This window comes from Syngnathoides biaculeatus, chromosome 7 (assembly GCF_019802595.1).
Source record: "Syngnathoides biaculeatus isolate LvHL_M chromosome 7, ASM1980259v1, whole genome shotgun sequence".
Lineage (NCBI taxonomy): Eukaryota > Metazoa > Chordata > Actinopteri > Syngnathiformes > Syngnathidae > Syngnathoides > Syngnathoides biaculeatus.
In genome coordinates this window covers 24,213,139-24,231,173 of record NC_084646.1, presented here as the reverse complement: position 1 = coordinate 24,231,173, position 18,035 = coordinate 24,213,139, and the positions used below count along the sequence as shown (strand labels likewise).

General features: G+C 38.9%; 1 protein-coding gene across 2 annotated transcripts in view; it reads left to right on the top strand.

The window, feature by feature from the left end:
• ror1 (receptor tyrosine kinase-like orphan receptor 1) overlaps positions 1 to 18,035 on the top strand; it is a 154,124-nt gene that overhangs the window by 80,797 nt on the left and 55,292 nt on the right. For both annotated transcript variants that reach the window (XM_061825764.1, XM_061825765.1), the window contains one exon: positions 14,463 to 14,525. In XM_061825764.1, coding sequence (XP_061681748.1) covers positions 14,463 to 14,525 — 63 coding nt within the window. The remainder of the gene's footprint in view (positions 1 to 14,462; positions 14,526 to 18,035) is intronic.

Sequence of the window (18,035 nt, the reverse complement as noted above, 5' to 3'; positions counted from 1 at the left end):
CTTTAATCAACCAACAATGTAAATAAACCAATGTAACAGGTGAATTTAAAATGCTGTTTTCAATGGCGATTTTATTTATTAGACAAAAATGTATCTTAGCCTGTGCCTGTGTGCAAAGTAAATAAAGTAACTGACATCTACAAGTTTTGAAAGGGTTTCAAAAGCCATTTCTAAATCTTTAGGATTCCAGTGAACCAAAGCAAGAGCGACTATCCTCAAATAGAGAAAACATGGAACAGTGGTGAACCTTCCCAGAAGTGGCCGCCCTCTGAAGATTACCAATAAAATAGCAATTGCGATCAAGGATGCCACAAAGAAACTCAAGAAAACTGCTAAAGAACTGCAAGCATCCCTTTCCTCAGTTAAGATCACTGTTTATAACAACAAGAAAGAGACTGAACAAAAAGGAACCCATGGCAGAATTCAAAGGCCAAAACCACTGATGCTCAAGAAGAAGATAAATGCTTCTCTTACTTTTACACAAAAACATTTGATCTGAATGATTCCCAAGACTTTTGTGAAAATATATGGGGTGATGATGTGAAAATTGAGCTTTTTAAAAGGTATGTCATATCCGACATACAGGTAGCAGATCATGTCAAAAAAACATACTATCAAGTCAAACATGGAGATGGTAGTGCAATGGATAGTCTAGGGCTGGTTTTCTCCTTCAGGACTTTGGAAAACTTGATGTGATTGAGGGGACCATGAATTCTGCTCTTTACAAGAAAAGGCTGGTGGTGAATATTCAGCCATCAGTTTGTGATCTCAAGTTGAAGCGCACTTGGGTTCTGTAGCAGGACAATGGTCCAAAATACACAAGCAAATCGACTTCTGAATGGCAAAAAAAAAATGGAAATTAAATTTATTGGCATGATCTTAAAAAAAGCTCTTCATGTTGAACTAAGACAATTCTGCAAGATACAACAAAAATATCTCCACAGAAATGGAAATACTCATTGCCAGTTATAGAAAATGCTTGATTACAGTTGTTGCTCCTGAGGGTGGCCCAACTAGTTCTTCGGTTTACGGGGCAATAACTTTGTCACACAGGTCCAAGTAACTTTGAAGATTTTTTTTCTTCTAATAAATGAAATCAGCATTTAAAAATAGCAATTTAAGTTCACCTTGGTTAGATTTAATATAAGGGGAAAATGCTTCTCTTAAAAAGTATGAGGGTTTGAGAAGAGGACCAATATTTTCTTCACAGCACGATAGGCTATACATTTCTTTGTGTGTGTGTGTGTGTTTTTTTTTTTTAGCAATGTTATAACTTCATTCTACTTCTACTATACCTGTATCCTGTTTACCTCATACGGATTCCAGGGAAGGGTGGAGTCTTGGCCATCGTCATCGCCAGTAATTGGTCCAAACTGTACATCATCGTCAGGGGATGCTTCTATGCCAAGGGGTGGATCAAAAATGTTACCGAACCATTGTTCACCATTTTCATTTGACACAGTCATTAAATGGCCTCCCTCATAACCATGCATGCCAGCTGATTGCCCGAGAGCTACAGAAGATAGAGGATTAAGGGCTTCTGTGTCGGTCAACTCGGACGCTGAACTTGAGTTATTAATTTCCTCTCCTCTCTGTTATTGATGACAAGAAAAACAGCGAAAAGCATATCAAAGTGAAGTGACATGGGGAAAAAAAAAAAAAAAAAAACATTTTCCTCACAAAATCCAATCCCATGGAAGTTTTGGAATGAACTTTGAAAGTTAATTCCAAGAACAAGCACATTTTTTTTCTTTTCTCCTATGTCACATTATGGGCTGCAATTTGATCATGTGTGAGGTAAATGTAACCTAAATGTCACTACAGGAAACTGAAACTTTTGATTCATTTTTGTTTGAATTTTAAAAAGTTTTGTTTAAACAATTTGGCAAGAATTATTCCAATACCTGTTCCATACCCAGTACATTACAGACTATTCCATGGTTTACCTGCAATTAGCAAGTGGGTGCTTTATCTAGAGCAAAGGAGCTTTCTGAGTGACCCACTTGGTTGTTTCTAGTCCTCCTCTGCCGATGTCTGTAAGATCTTCTCCTCAAAGATCATCTCTGCATTGGTAACAATAAAGAAAGTTGTTAGCAGATCAGCACATTGTAGGTTTATATAGTCATGCAGCCCCATTGTTCCTCTTTCCACCCAAATATAGTCAACAGTCAACAACAGGTTAGAGCATCTGCCTCACATTTCTGTAGTCTGGGGTTCAAATCACTGTAATTCCTGCCCCAAACATCAAACTTAAAATGGTATCTTTACTATTTTAGTATGTGCAATACCCTATGTATTAAAAACACGTGTAAGAGAAGCTGCCTTACCTTTATTGGTGGATCATCTGTGTGGTCAAAGTCCGAGGATAAACCAGAGAGCTGTATTACTTTGGTTTTGGAGGTTGTGTAAATGCACAGCATGGGTAGTTTACTTTGCTCGTACAGCTGACCGACAGCGACATCACGAGCCACTAAATTCTGACTATAATCACGTACATCAAAGTCAATGTCTTCACATGGTCCTTTGAGCGAACGTCTATTTGGAAAAAACAAGTTTTTGCCTGTCTCCAGCAGCTCCGCCATAGTCACTGTTTTGTCAATGGACAAGTGCTCTGTTCCACCGCCACCTCTTGCTCTGAGTTGATGATACGAGCCATTCTGAAAGTGGAGCCACCCATTTCAACACTGCGTGTGACTTTGACGGCACCTTTATTTCTAATAGTGCCGCGGTCGGTAGTAGCTCTCTGTTCCCGAACCTTTCTCTTATACGTTGCATAAGCATGTCTGTAACAGCCTCACTTTCACCCGGGTTATCGTCTGTCGGGGTTCTTCGACGACAAAATGCTCTGAGCGCAATTCGGTCTCCATATCTGACGAAATACTGTCCTAACTCTTCATCTGTTATAACACATATGACGTTAATATCGATCTGTAAGAAGAAAGACATGGGTTATAACTGTCAATCATTTTAGACTAGCAACCACAAATGAAGCCTATACTGCTATATTCGTGTGATAAAGGTTTACAGTTATACTCACCTTATCTTCTTTGAGTTGATCGATGACGATGTCAGGTATATTCCTTGTTTTGAGGAAAGAGACCAAGTCCTCTTCTGTTGCCATTCTCTCAGCTGGTGTGCTCAAATCAAGTTGTAGTTTACGGCTACCTGAATGGAGGAAGCTACCGCTGGCTAACAGGTAAATAAGCTATGACCCATAGGTAGACGTTTCTCGACACTTACTCATTACAATGAGAAACTTACTCATTGTAATCAGTAACTTACTCATTACTGATTACAATGAGAAACAAGTTGTTTTTTTTTTTTTTTCAATGTCCTTTTAGGGGCTCCATAGATTTCACCATGCACAACTGGAAAAAATACCTCATTGGTCACTTTTACTATACCAGTCTTATTCTGCCCCAAAGGAAGTTGGGCGGCTACCATGACCACTTGTGTTAGCTGAAAAAAGAACAAATATTTTGGATTAATTATAAATGCAATCCGCCCAACCGGCATCCTTAATTAGACGGAATACATATCCTCAATGGTGGAAGCCAGTGTGTCAGGATATTCAAAATATATTTGGTTGAGTGGCAAGATTCCATCTCCTAAAATTGCATACCACTCTCAAGATGAACATATCTAGATCATTGGAAAGAGCTTTGAAAATCTTATTTAAAATCCTTAAAATCTTACTCAAATTATCTCAATAGCTCAGGTAACATAAAAGTTATGACCATTTAAAGATTCGGAATATGGGCTAATTATGGTATTGGTAAAACAATAAGAAGAAAAAGTTGTGATCTTGCTAGTTAATAATCTTCAAAATGTCATGATTTTTTTTGTTTCGCAACGAATTTTCCTAAAATTTCAGTGATGATACCCTGACTATTACCATTTGCACTTATTTTCATTACAATTGCATATAATTTCATACAAAGCAACAAATCCGGCAATTTTACTGATTTTGCAATTCGACCAACATTTTTGCGAGCGTTTAAAAAACAGTGCGAGCGGTCATATGACCTTCATTTTTCACTTATGCATCTATAAGTACAAATAAAACTATGGAAAAATATTTATACTTGCCGACAGGTTTTGATCGAAGTATTAAACGGAGAAAAGTTTCTAATAAAAAGTACTACTGGTTGTTGCCCCGTTATGTTATCACTACGAGGCCGCGGTAGCTAGCTGCACATTCAAGATTCGTGACCGATAAAGAAACTGACAATGACAGCCGCCCAAAGGCAAACACATGCTTTCGAGTGCGTTCCCTACACCACTCATGACAGATGCCTCAGCTGGTGTGTGGAAAAGACTAATTTATTGCCTTCACAGCAAGAAAACTCTGGAGGCTTGCTCGTCCACACATGAACAGCAACAAGCACGGCTCGTTTTAATTAGCGGATATGACATAATTTTCTTCTTTGGCTTCAGTCAACTGCATCAGCATACAACTCACCGCCACCTCATGGCAGGCAAAACATACAAACCTATCCGACACACAGAGATCAGTTGGAAATGTTAGTGGGTACCTCTGCAAACTTTAATATTCAAACTTGAAAAAAAAAACCATCTGTTTATTTTTGTTGGTCATGTTGGTACTCAAGATGTAATGGGTTGAAATCCAGTTGATTTAGTGGTTTTCACAACCCGCATCTTTAAGACTGTGGAATAATGGTTCAAATCCGAATTTGGTCAGATGACATCTCCTTGGTCTGTTGTTGGTTGATAGTGATTGAAGGTTTGTGAACGTAGCCATTGACAGCTGGTTTCTGATTTTTCAAGATGTAGGCTTCATAATAGTCTCACACAATGGACTTGGCCTATTTTGAAATCTCTATAGTCATGACAGTCTTTATATATTGTAACAAATACTTGATGCATTTTATTATGCAACTTCAGCATGTGTATTAACTATGATGTTGCTTGAAAATTGTTCTACAGAAATTATTTTCTGTACAAATTCTAGAGAAATTTGAGATCAAGCACTGAGGCACTTTCTGTTCTTTAGAAATTTCTTTAGAAAATCACAGCCAAAGTTCTGTAGAACAAGTTGTTTTGTACAAATTATATAGAATTCTGTAGATTTCCTGTTTTGCAGGGTAAAAAGGGCCCAACCGTCAAATTTGAATGATGAGAAACACTAGTGGTTATGTATGTGCCTATAGCTGAATCCACACACGCTGACAAGAAGACAACAAATAATGTATTCGCAAACACACAATATCTCCATTTCTTCTCAAGGTCAGTCAGTGGATTGATGGGCCAAAGGCATCCAACCATGCCTTTTTACGTAGTGAGCTTGCTTTGGATAGTAGCTCATAGTGATGCTGGACCAGAAAAGAGTCATCCCCAACAGTTGAAAAATGCATACAATTGTCCAAAATGTCTTTGTCGTATGAAGAATTTGATTGATAAATACATTACGGATCATATCTTGGAATGTCATTACAATGCTTTCTGCTGCTCATCTACAGTATACCCTTGTCTCACTTTCTCAGTCATGAACAATCTGAAAATTTGAAACAAAAAATTGGGGCCTGGGGTCAATTTTCCTTGTACGGTGTATTCCATCAAGACATAATTTCACCACTTACACATAAGTTGTCTTTAGAGGCCCCATAGCTCAGTGGTTAGAGCACTGGTTTGGTAAATCAGGGGTTGTGGGTTCATATCATTGTGGGGCCTCCACTCCCTGAGAACGGTTGCGTCAGGAAGGGCATCCGGCATAAAAATTGTGCCAAACATATATGTGCGTTCATCTGAGATGACACACTGTGGCGACCCCGAAAGGGACAAGCCAAAAGAAACTTACTTACTTACACAAAAGTTGTCTTTAATCCTAAAAATAGAATTGCTGACAACCGAGGCAATTGCCTTAATCCAGAGTACTATGGCATTCATATATAAGACTTAAACAAGTTAATGTTCCACGGCCTCACAGATCATTTTCCATTTTTAGTGGGGTTATTGTTTACATTGGTATGATATACTGTATCTTTAATTCCATTTTGGGCTCAGCACTCTGCTCTGTCTATAGAAGGAAGTCAGTTTGATAGATGAGTAGAAAGAAGTATGGTTCTTTCTTTGCAAAGACACTGAAGAGGAAAGCTCTAAAACGGATGAAAATTGCCATGGGAGGATCAGAAAACAACAATATTACTGTAAACATATTCCGTATGCTCTTGGTGACTTTGTCGTTCAATCCCTCATTTATATTTTTGTTTTTCGCTTTTCTTATGTTCCTTATGTCTTTGTGGATCTAGAGAAAGCCTATGACAGAGTACCAAGAGAGGAACTGTGGTACTGCATGCATATATCTGGTGTGGCAGAGAATTATGTCAGAATAGTAGAGGACATGCATGAGGGCAGCAGAACAGTGGCGAGGTATCCTGTAGTGGGACAGAAGAATTTAGGGTGGAGGTGGGACTGCATCAGGGTTAAGCTCTGAGCCCCTTCCTGTTTGCGGTAGTACTGGATAGGCTGCCAGATGACGTTAGACTGGAATCCCCGAGGACCATGATGTTCGCAAATCACATTGTGATCTGCAGTGAAAAGAGGTAGGAGGTGGAGGACCAATTAGAAAGATGGAGGCATGCACGTGAAAGGAGAGGAACGAAGATGAGCCAAAGTAAAACAGAATATATGTGTGTGAATGAGATGATTGGAGGGGGGAGTGTAAGGCTCCAGGGAGAAGAGCTCGTGAGGGTGGACGACTTCAAATACTTGGGGTCAACAATCCAGAGCAATGGTGAGTATGGTAAGAAAGTGAAGAAACGGATGGAGGGCAAAGTTTATAAAACAGTGGTGAGGCCAGCCATGATGTACGGATTAGAGATGGTTGCACTGAAGAAACAACAGGAAGAAGAGCTGGAGGTAGGAGAAAAGAAGATGTTGATGTTCTCTCTGGGAGTGAGCAAGTTGGATAGGATTGGAAATGAGCACATTAGAGGGACAGCCAACGTTAGTTGTTTTGGAAGCAAGGTTCAAGAGAGCAGACTTCGACGGTTTGGGCATGTCAAGAGGTGGGAGAGTGAGTATATTGGTAGAAGCGTGCTGAGGATGGAGCTATCTGGCAAATGAGTGAGAGGAAGACCAAAGAGGTTGATGGATGTTGTGAGGGAAGACACGAGAGCAGTGGGTGTTCAAGAGGATGATGCAGGAAATGGGCTTCCACAGAAAAATATGACACACTGTGATGACCCCTAATGGGACAAGCCAAAAAGAAAAGAAAAACAATACTTGAGTTGAACGGGGTCATAAAAAAGAGCCCCTGATTTTCTGCCTCCTGGAAGTACCCCGGTGCCTATAGTTTACAAACATAAAAATGTCTTTGGATTCCAGTTTTTACTAACTCCCATTGGTCATATTATCCTTTATTCCATTAACTCCTGCCTTTATCAGCCAATGTTCCCTACAAAATGCGCGCAAGCGCAACTGTGCACTGCTGATGCAGTGTGTTTGCAGATATTCTGCGTTGCACGCAAAAAAAAATCCAATGCAAATTGAAAGTATAACATACAGCTATTCAGTTTGTGGCATTTTGGAATGTGATTCAATGATTGAGGGATGGAAAAAATGAAAAGAAGAAGCCACTGGTTTCTTTTAGGCAGCACACGGAACTTTCTCTAACAACGACCGCTGCTCCGCCACACTCTTTTTCGTAATTTACTTTACCCCCTCCCTCCTGTCTAAACTCATAATTACAAATGTTACAGTACTTACGCAGTCCATCAATATGTTTTATGACAGCGTCCTGCTTTAGTTTGTAACAGAGTCTGGGCAACGTAGAGCAAAGACGAGCTAGACATCCTGCTTATGTTTACTTTCGATATTAATGGAGAAATTTTAAAATGAAATGCTGTCGTTTTAAGATGCAATGACTGTCGGAGAATGTGACTAATCGAAGAAAAAGTTGTTAAACTGGACGAGATTTTCTCTTTTCCAAGTGGGAAAGGTCTGGTCTGAAGCCAAAGTAGAAAGTGCAGAATGAGATAGTGTGTAATTTTAAAATTCCACCTTGGCACAGGCTGATCCAGGATGAAAGCACAGACAATGCAGTGTACTAAAAGCTAATTCTGTATTTTATATATAGGAGGCAACATAACATTAACCTTAAACCGGTTTGGGAGCCTCATCATCATTACCCCCAGCCCCACACCGCCGTCGTCGGTAGCTCGCGAGAGGCTGGCTGCTTGAAAAGTAGATCTTGGGGTTAAAAAAAAGTCTGGGCACCCCTGCTTTAAGGGCACAATATTGGAGCCACAAAGACATCGGTGCATGGAAGCGTCAGCATCTAATCACACCCAAGGATCATGCAAACCAAAACAAGATCAGGCTCCATCTTGCATGCCTGTTTGTTTTGTACTTTGTCTGTCTGCCTCCCTGCCTGTCTGTCTGTCTATTCTTCATATACTGTTCTTACTCATTTACCACAGTACCAATTAGAATTAATATCATATGGAAAGTTGTAAAGAAATAACAAAGGTACATCATGTTTGGTTTAACTTAAATTATGTTGCCAGAGAGGAAAATGTTGTCTTCAATCATGTGTCCAAAAAAGGATGTGTACAACACAACGCACTTTTCTTACCACGTTACTGTTTGTCCATTGTAATAAACTGACAAAACCACTTTAAAAAATGTCAAACAAGATTAAAAAAAAAAATTATAATCAAATCCCCCTTTTAAAGACTAATCATCTCTCCGTGGTGGTGCCTGTAGACATTTCAGTCTGGAGACTTGTTTCTCTCTCTGTCTGTCCTTATGAATCATGTCTTACACTTTCCCAATTTTTTTCAAAACTTGGGGGGAAGTTGAATTGCGGTTTTGAGTGTTTAATCGTCCATCTGGTAGTTAGTTATCAAGTGACTTTCTGCAACTAGGAGGAGGATGATGCAGAAAGAGAGGGTGGTCCATGTCACCATTATGATCCTGGTGGGAGGAACTGTACCATGTACAGTATCCCATAGTGACTGAAAATAATTTAATCAATTACATTCCCGCATCTGCACCCTCATCTAGGTTAAGTCTTTTATGTAATACTGTAAATCATTCTATGTTTTATCAGTTCCCACTTGCAGCTGGTTTCCTTTCCGCTACTCATCTCTCTCATTGATTTCCATTTGACTTTGGCCAACAGCACGGCTATGTATCTTGAGAAGTGGAGGAATGCTGATGCTTATTTTCTTAACCTGGAATAAGGAGAGGTTTCCCATTGAGCATTGCTTTGATTGACAGGGAAGCATGCTAGAAGGGCTCAGAGTTTACCTCAAAGTGGCTGTTGGCAACCCAAACTAAGTCTTTAATACAGACAATATGAAGAAAAAACAACAAATGGGAATAAAATTAGATGTTTTTACTGGAATTCATAAGCATAACATTTCAATCTGGACCAAATCCCCCTCCTCATTTTCAACATTATTGTTTTCCACACCAGATCTCAAGAGTCTTCATCTCATTGTTGTCCGATTTTCTCATCTAACTTTCGCTTTGACCGCCAGTCAGCCTTTTTGTGGCTCAGTCTGCACTTTTGACTCAGAACTGACTGGGATTCCTGAATGAATTGTTTCCCAGAAGCATCCCAGAATCAACAGTCTATTTTTCGTAATTTAAAGATTGTGTTCACTCCAAATGCATCGGTTCAGTTGAGTAAGCAAAGAGAAAAATGTTTCAAATTAATGTACCTTAATTACAAACAAAAATGCCTTATGTTGTTACTTTTTATTTGCATATTCTGTTAGATACCACTCGGGAATGCTGTTGAGTTAATGCAACCCTGGCCACTACACTAATGCAAGAAAGAGAAGGTCCAGCACGGATAATGTTGCTAATGTTTTCCACATTTGTGCCACCTCTGTTACTTAAATCAACCAACCAGAGCATTTCACGATCTGTCTCATCAATAGTGTCTCATCTTGGTCTAACCAGTGATTTAAAGCAGCTTTCTACCAATTTTCAGTTATTATATGTCCTCCAGGCAAGTGGAGATTCAGCCTACTGAGTGATAAAGTACTGACAGGCATGAATAATGGGTATGGAATGGTGGCCTGCTCAACTGTAGTCAGATGATGTCTAAATCTTCATCACTTTTTGGCCAGCCAAGGGAATTATCCCGGTGGTCTCTTATTCCATCTGTTTAGGGCCCATCCTTTTTTTTGTGTGTGTGTCATCTTCATGGAATCTTGAGTGGTTGGTCATGAGATCATTGCGTGAAAAGGTGTCTCAGGCTGCACCTGAGTATTCCGACATACCGTGTATGGCCTTTTCAAAAAAAAAAAAAAAAATGCATGCTCAGACAGTCACTTTTTGTTTAAATACTTCTCAGGTTGTATACTATGGCAGACACTGGCAGATGTTTAGAATCCATGTTGATCAGAATAAGATGCAGACCGATACCTTTCTATACTATATTAAGCTTACACATGCACACTTGATTCAAGCAGTTTAGGTGAAAACAGACAATTTGTACAATAAGGGCCGACGTGGTTTTGTAAATTGCTTACTAGTATCCTTGCTGCGCTCATAAGTAGAGCTAATGGGTGCTACACCCAAGCATGGCTTTTACACTACTACTTGAGGATCTTCCAGAATTGTCTCCATGTGTAGTTTAGTATTTTATAAAAAAAAAAATCCTGTTCCTATGAATCATGTTTTTGAAAAGCCTTAGTGACAGGGTGTGGCTCAATTTAGAGCCTTCAATCAACCTACTGCGCATGTTTTTGGAATGTGGGACTTATCCGCAGTACCCGGAGAAACTATGCAAATCCATGCTAAATATATGGTTTGTGACAATGTAACCAATATATAAATGGATAGAAACTTAGCGTATTTGTACATGGTTTAAACCTTGTGAAAGTTTGTAAAAATGTATCATCTGTCCATTTTCTTAATCTGTGGAAACTTGACAACCAAGACAAGCCATCAACACCAAATGAATGTAAGATTATTCTACTCTACTAGAATGAAAGGAACAATGATACAACTCCTAAGGCATAACATCTCACTCAAGCACTTATCCTTTTTGATTTAAGTCTTGTCTATCATAACTCAAATTTTCTAGCCGCCCCTTGTAAATTGTTTGGATTGGCACTTTGTCCTGTCAGATCATTTTCAGTAAGTACACTGGAAACCTGACGAGAAAGCATCTTAGCATTTCTTTTACAATTTTCTTGGTGCACCAAGCTCATAATGAAAATGTTCAGAAACGCTTTGAAGTGGATTCAACATGCTTTGACAAAACTAACAAGAAATAGCTCCCATGTTAAATTATAATAAAAGTTGTTCTACATCAGATGATCATTCCAGAGAACAATATTATGCTTAGAAGTTGATCTAAACATAGTGTAACTTTGTCAAGGTTATACATTCAAAAGTTAAACTAATGAGTTGTACTTATCTCTGATAAACCAAAATGCACATGGTCATCTTTGGACCAATTGTGTTGTTACTTTTCCAAAGAGGGCTTGCCAAGCACCCCCCAACCCCATTTCCCTCTATTCTCAGACCCTCTGCTTCTGCTTCTTGTCCTCATTTGTTTCTGTGCACTTACGAGGTTACACACGAAACACCTGAAAATTATGTGGAATCTGATTTTTAGGTGTTTGCTGATGTAGTTGTGGAGTGGTCGTTTACTTGCAGTCTCGGCCTCTAATATTTACCCTCAATTAAGCATTTTGATGATTCTTGGTAATCAGTAAATAACAATCACTTCATTAGAACATATTACATGATGTATTCAGTCCTGCACAGTATTAATTGGTTGTCTCTTTGATGAAGATATTGATAAGGATCCAAGCTGCCTTTGGACCATGATCAGATATTTCTTGTCCTTTCCACTGTTCTTAGCCATCTGCTGCTCCCAGAGACACCATATTTAACCTGGTTAGGTAGTTGTCATTTACAAAGCCAAATTGAGATGAAAGTTAATCCTCTCCCTCTGGTTTACTCATAACATGTTCTCGGTGCATGATTCAATTAAACAGCAGAACTGTACAAGATGTGACGTAATCTAAACTGACACAAGCCCATTGAAGGTTTCTGATTTTAAGACCTTCATTAAGAAATTGGATGAATACAATTGCTTCCCTCCATTACTATGTAACGTCAGAAAGCTAATCTTAAAATTACTCTGCAATTCATCCCAGACATTCTGAAAGAGAACTAACAGATGTGACCCAAATTGAGGGGAGATCAAGTGGTAAAGGTTTGGGGGAAGCAGAAACATATTTTGCTCAAATTGGAAAAAAAAAAAAAAAATATATATATATATATATATATATATATATATACACACACACACACAGGTATATGCATATGTATTTGCAAAGTCATTGATTTTGTCACATTTTATATGATGAAATTATTGGATATCCATTCGACAAATATATTGCCTTTATTTGCCAAGAAAACACCACATAGCACAAATTCACCTCAGCCTTTTTTTTATCTGTGGGTCCATTTTATCATTGACCTCTCTCAAGGCTGATGAGCGAGTGGCGTGAGTGAAGTCAGTCAGCTGCAACATCTCCTCTCCTCTGTCCTTTGTCCACCACACAACCCTCAGGCTCTTTGATCCTATCAAACCTAAGTACAAAAGAAAAGTTAGACCCACCTTGGGGCAACAGAGCCAGAATAATACACTACTGTGTGGGGCCAGCAGGAAGCCTTTGAGGTCACATAGCACCAAGACAACAATACAAGTTTGAAGATTATTAGTATTTGCTACATACTACCATTCTGTTCCTAGTAAAGTTCATGAATTGTATGACGTCATTCTAAGATGTGTTTCGATATTCAACATATATTACATATCAATCAATGAAGAGTGATATCGCATACATGAGTGTTTATTTAATGCTCTCTGTAGTTAAGACTTCCATTGGGAAAACAATTTATTTGTATTTGTGCACATCAGAACGATGTGCTGATTCACACAGTGGGTCCTGTACTTTCAGAATGGACCTTTGGCTTTTGGGAGCTTGGCAAGTGGAAACACAATCAAATGCCTCCTGATTTTGCTGTAACTCTCAATTACTCTTTATCTACAAGTGAATACATTGATCTTTTTAACATGTTAAATTAATACCTCTCGGATTGCAACAACAAAAAAGACAAAAAGAATTAGATTCAACTCTCACATCGGATTTAAAAATTAATGTGGAGTTCTGGGTCACTGTAACAAATTAGAAGCAGTCCTTAATTAAGGGCTTCACAATTCACAGTGTAGAAAGTGGTAAAGCTGCCAGTAATTTTGTTGCATGTTGTGAGCTTTGCTAAGTGTTGGTTGGCCTTAATGTTTGTCATTACCAAAGCTCTTTTGACAAGCACTTTCCCAAAGACTTTAGCATCCTGATGCCGCACATGTGAAAGGGCACATTATCACCCAATTAGCATGTCTGGTCTGCCCTGCTGCTGTCGGGCTCTGATCGCAGCATCTCACTCTGTAGAGGCTCCCATAAAAGAAATTGGAGAAACTCCAATGTTTTTGTCAGTTAGTGTCTTGTTCATCAAATTTAGTTCCCAAATTCTGGAGAAGGGTGTTTATCTATAGTATTTGTTGAAGGCGCATGGTTATATTTATCTCGGGAATTTAAACAACCAGAATAAAGCCTGTATATCATGTGATGTAAAAATGGACTGTTTCTATTGATCCCTGAGCTGCTTTTATCGTGCCATTTTTTTGTGTGCTCTCGTGAAGTTCCTTCAGAGCGTTCTTTTTTCTTTCCAATTGTGTGGAATCCCCTTATGTGGGCCATTTTCTGTCCCCCTCATTTGTAACGAGAAGCAGAGGGCTGCTCTGTCATCGAATGGTAATAACACAGCATTAGGTTCACATGGCTCACTGATGGGATCTCACATATTGAAACTTCCAAAGTCGGATCAGTGTGGAGGTGCCTAGTTGAATTTGAGAAACCTTGTTTTATGTCCATTTTGTGTAATCTTTTTAACTTGTTCCTTTTATTTCAAATCCTTCCCCTAACTACCAAACATTTTAATGTCAGCGCTGCTTTTAGTTAACTGGCACGTATATACATCAAATCAATGTGTCATCATGGGCTGTGGAAGACAACAGGACTTTCATTTCTGAAGAAATGCATTTTGACATTTTAATAAAGTATAAAATTAAAGTACTTCAACTACGATGATTATTTCCCCAGGGATGAAAAAAAAAAACTCTATACCATTATATCAAGGAAATTTATCTCAGGGTCCTTTCTTGGATGTGAGTCTTGGTTGTTTGTGTTAGTGTAATTCATTTAGCACAATCCAAATATGTGTATATTAAAAATGTAAATAATTTTTAAAAAGGTAACTTAGACAGATTTATTAACAAAAGTACGCATATTAACAGCAACATGTACTATATACCTTGACATATCTTAATGAATGCTTTTTTTGTCTGTTTTAAAAATAATGACTAAAAAAATGCTAATACGAAACTCTGGTTGTGTTTACAGGGTCCGACTTTGCCCAAGACCCCAGTGTGGTAGCAGCCCCTTCCTGGAACACTTCTAGTGATGGTAAACAAACATTTTACATTTAAGCATCCACTTTATATGGATCTCCAGATCCAAACTATTCTATAAATGCAATACATTGGCTGTTACAGACATCAGATGCATTCAACACGTGGCCTGTGTGTTTTCGGAAATTGCATTCAATGAGGTGTTGCCAAATGAACGGCAACCCACAGCAGTTCCGTCAACATGGACTGTCCTAGTCCAGCCACTGGAGAGGATAACTGATGGAACAAATTACACACTAATCTCTTCAACATGTGGCCATAGCCACAGGTGCATTACCCTAATTTCCACTGACCCACTTTTCCTTCTTGTCTTCTACAAAGCAACCAGTGGAGCCTCAAATTTATCCATCATTTTACACTTTCATTTGGTGACTCAAATGAGATGCAATACAAGACCTGTATCAATAATTCCACCTTTAATGAGATAGTAATACATAGTTTTTATATTTGTTATCGCTGTTATAGTTTGGAAATGCGCAGCATCATACCGATAGGTGTTGCTGTTTGTAAAGGAACACTGATGATGATATGTAAACCTTACTGATGATTTAAAAAAAAATGATAATCATTTTCATAACAACTAAATAGCTGAACTAAAATCTTAGCTTTCAAGCAGTTGTGAGAGTAAATCAACATAATTACTAATTTTCTTGGTCTCAGAGCACTTTGCACAGCCACTTATTGTTGAGCAGGAAGAAAACCAATGGCGAATTGTTGCAATTGAGTCACAACTCAGCATTAAATCTAAAATATAAATTCAAAAGAAAAATGAAATTGTTGGAGTATGTGGGCCAGCTACTTTTTACTTTACTTACCGTCTTTGATATATTCCATCTGGATTATACGCCAAAGCACAGTTAATGTGTTTATTCAGTAATGTGATTTAGCAGTTCATACATACTTAGATTGTTTACATCCACGCTTGTTTATTTACTTATTTTTAATGGACTCAGGAGTCATTAAAAGTTGTTCCTTTATCAGCATTGCGGGAAAAACATTCAAAAGGTTTTGGGATCTTTTCTTCAGGGCATTACCCAGAGTTATCTGGTAAATCTCTCGTCAGAGTTGTCCTTTGGGGACTCAGAAAGCCGACATCCGCCTCTTCGCCCGCAAAGATACCCAGAACTGGAAGGCCGTCAGCATTATTGAATTTGACCTTATTTTGCTCTCTCATTTGGTCTGGTTTGTTTAATTCATCTCTTGCTGGGGCCAACGGAACCACAACATCCGTCTCAGAACAGATGCTGCATGCAACTTTTCTGCTAAACACAGAAGCAAGATGCAAGGTTGCAGTTTGAACACAGAGCTGAGAAGCCAAGGTAACGAAGCTGAACCACCAGTGATATTTAAGACACGAAAATGATGAGAATTGGTGAGCGAATGAGCTTTTCTTCCTTTCGCAACATGAAATATGAAAGCCTTAAACACAAATGGTGTGCAGTCGTGTGGCAAAACTAGTATATTTGTGTGTGTCCTTTTGAGACCAGCCCCATAAGCAACATCTGTTCCTTATCTGATGGCTGGATGGTGATTGCGCCACCTGTTTTGTCTTCAGGCAGGGAGAATGGTTTAGATTGATCACGAAGACAGCATTCAGGTAGCGTGACTTTATCAGTATGCATCAGTATCAGGAAGTTATGCTGAAAGAAGCTCATTATTGGGCTCAGCAATACTGGGATGTAATTAGGGGTGTTGATATTTTACATAGTTTCTCTTTTTTTCAGGCTTCGTTTCCCTTTTTTTCATGCCCTTATTCCTTCCTGTCATCTCGCAGTTGGAGAGCGACCTGACTTTAATGAAATTCACCTTTAGCCATCGCTGGCAGCGCTACAGAGCTGACTCTTCGGTGCGTGTTTAGGTTTCTGGGTCGGCCCCTGGAAAGCACGCTCCACCCGTAGTGGTTCACATATAGGATCCAGTGTTTCTGGTCAAACAAAAACGTGTCATGCTATGTATCGAGTTTGGAATATGAAAAGCTTGTGTGCTTTGTGGTGGCGTGGGGGTGCGCTCTTGTTTACTTATGTGCTGCTGCATGGGAGTGTTTGATTGCACAAAACCTCTGCGAGAAAATGCGGGTTGATGACAGGACACCATTAAGTCGGCTTCCACATGAAAGGGAAAGTGTAAAAGAATGGTTTGGACTTCACAGTGATCATGGCGCCAAATGCCGCAAAACTCACCGCAAGACAATTGCATTCAGAGTGGCTTTGTTATATTGACACTGGTAGGACGTTTTTTTTCTTCTTGGCACACGTCACCTTCCTTCTGCTTCCCACTGCCTCACTGTCATTTGTTAGGTGAGCTCATGAAGTGTGTAAGTACGTAGCTTCAAAGAATAAATAAAGATGATAACTCTCTGATCTCTATGATCATGACAGTTCACATTGCTGGCAACAACTGCTTATTTTCAAACTGAAGTGACTATTTATGAGACTGCAGCTCCAACTACCGTAGACGGATTCCTTGTGTGTTGTTTAGAAACTTGGCCGATAAAGCTGATTCTGATGACAGTACTCCAATCAGAAGCAACAGTTTTGTTTTTGTCGTTTTCCAGGGTTTTTTTTTTAAATAAAGTTAATGCAGATGGGTTTCAAGACAATGGCGTGTGCTCTATAAATTTGGCTTTGCAAAAAAATCACTCCCTGAAAATAGTATACAATAACAATGGTATAACATAAGCATTGTGGCATCCAGAAGCGAGAGAACTAAATTAGGATTTCACTTGTGAAATATATACTAAATTCATCATGATTGCATCCGCCTATGCAAGTCATAAAGTTAAAGAATTGCAATGAAAAATAAATCTGGTTTTCTTTGTAGACTGCGTAACTTTACAATTTGTTTCGTTCTTGAGGTTTCTTAGTTTTTTTTAATAAAAACAATGCCTTCTTGGCTGAAATGTTAAATTGGACATATTGAACTTCAAGTATATCATTAACCAGAGTCTGCAGCATGTACACAGGCTCTATTTATGTACCAAAATTACGGGAAAGTGAATGTGTTTCTCATGTGCAGTGAAGAAAATAAGTATATGAACACCCTGCTATATTACAAGTTCTCCCACTTAGAAATCATGGAGTGGTCTGAAATTTTCATCATAGGTGCATATCCACTGTGAGAGAGACAATCCAAAAAGAAAAATCCAGAAAACGTAAAGTATGATTTTTTTTATTTGTGTGAAACAACTGCAAATAAGTATTTGAACACCTGTCTCTCAGCTAGAATTCTTACCCTCAAAGACGAGTTAGTCTGCCTTTAAAAGTCCACCTCCACTCCATGTATTATCCTGAATCAGATACACCTGTGTGAGGTTGTTCGCTGCATAAAGACACCTGTTCACCCCATACAATCAGTAAGACTCAAACTTGTAACATGGCCAAGACCAAAGAGCTGTCCAAAGACACCATACCAAATTATACAACTCCACACGGCTGGAAAGGGCTACGGGAAAAATTGCCAAGCAGCTTGGTGAAAAAAGGTCCACTGTTGGAGCAATCATTAGAAA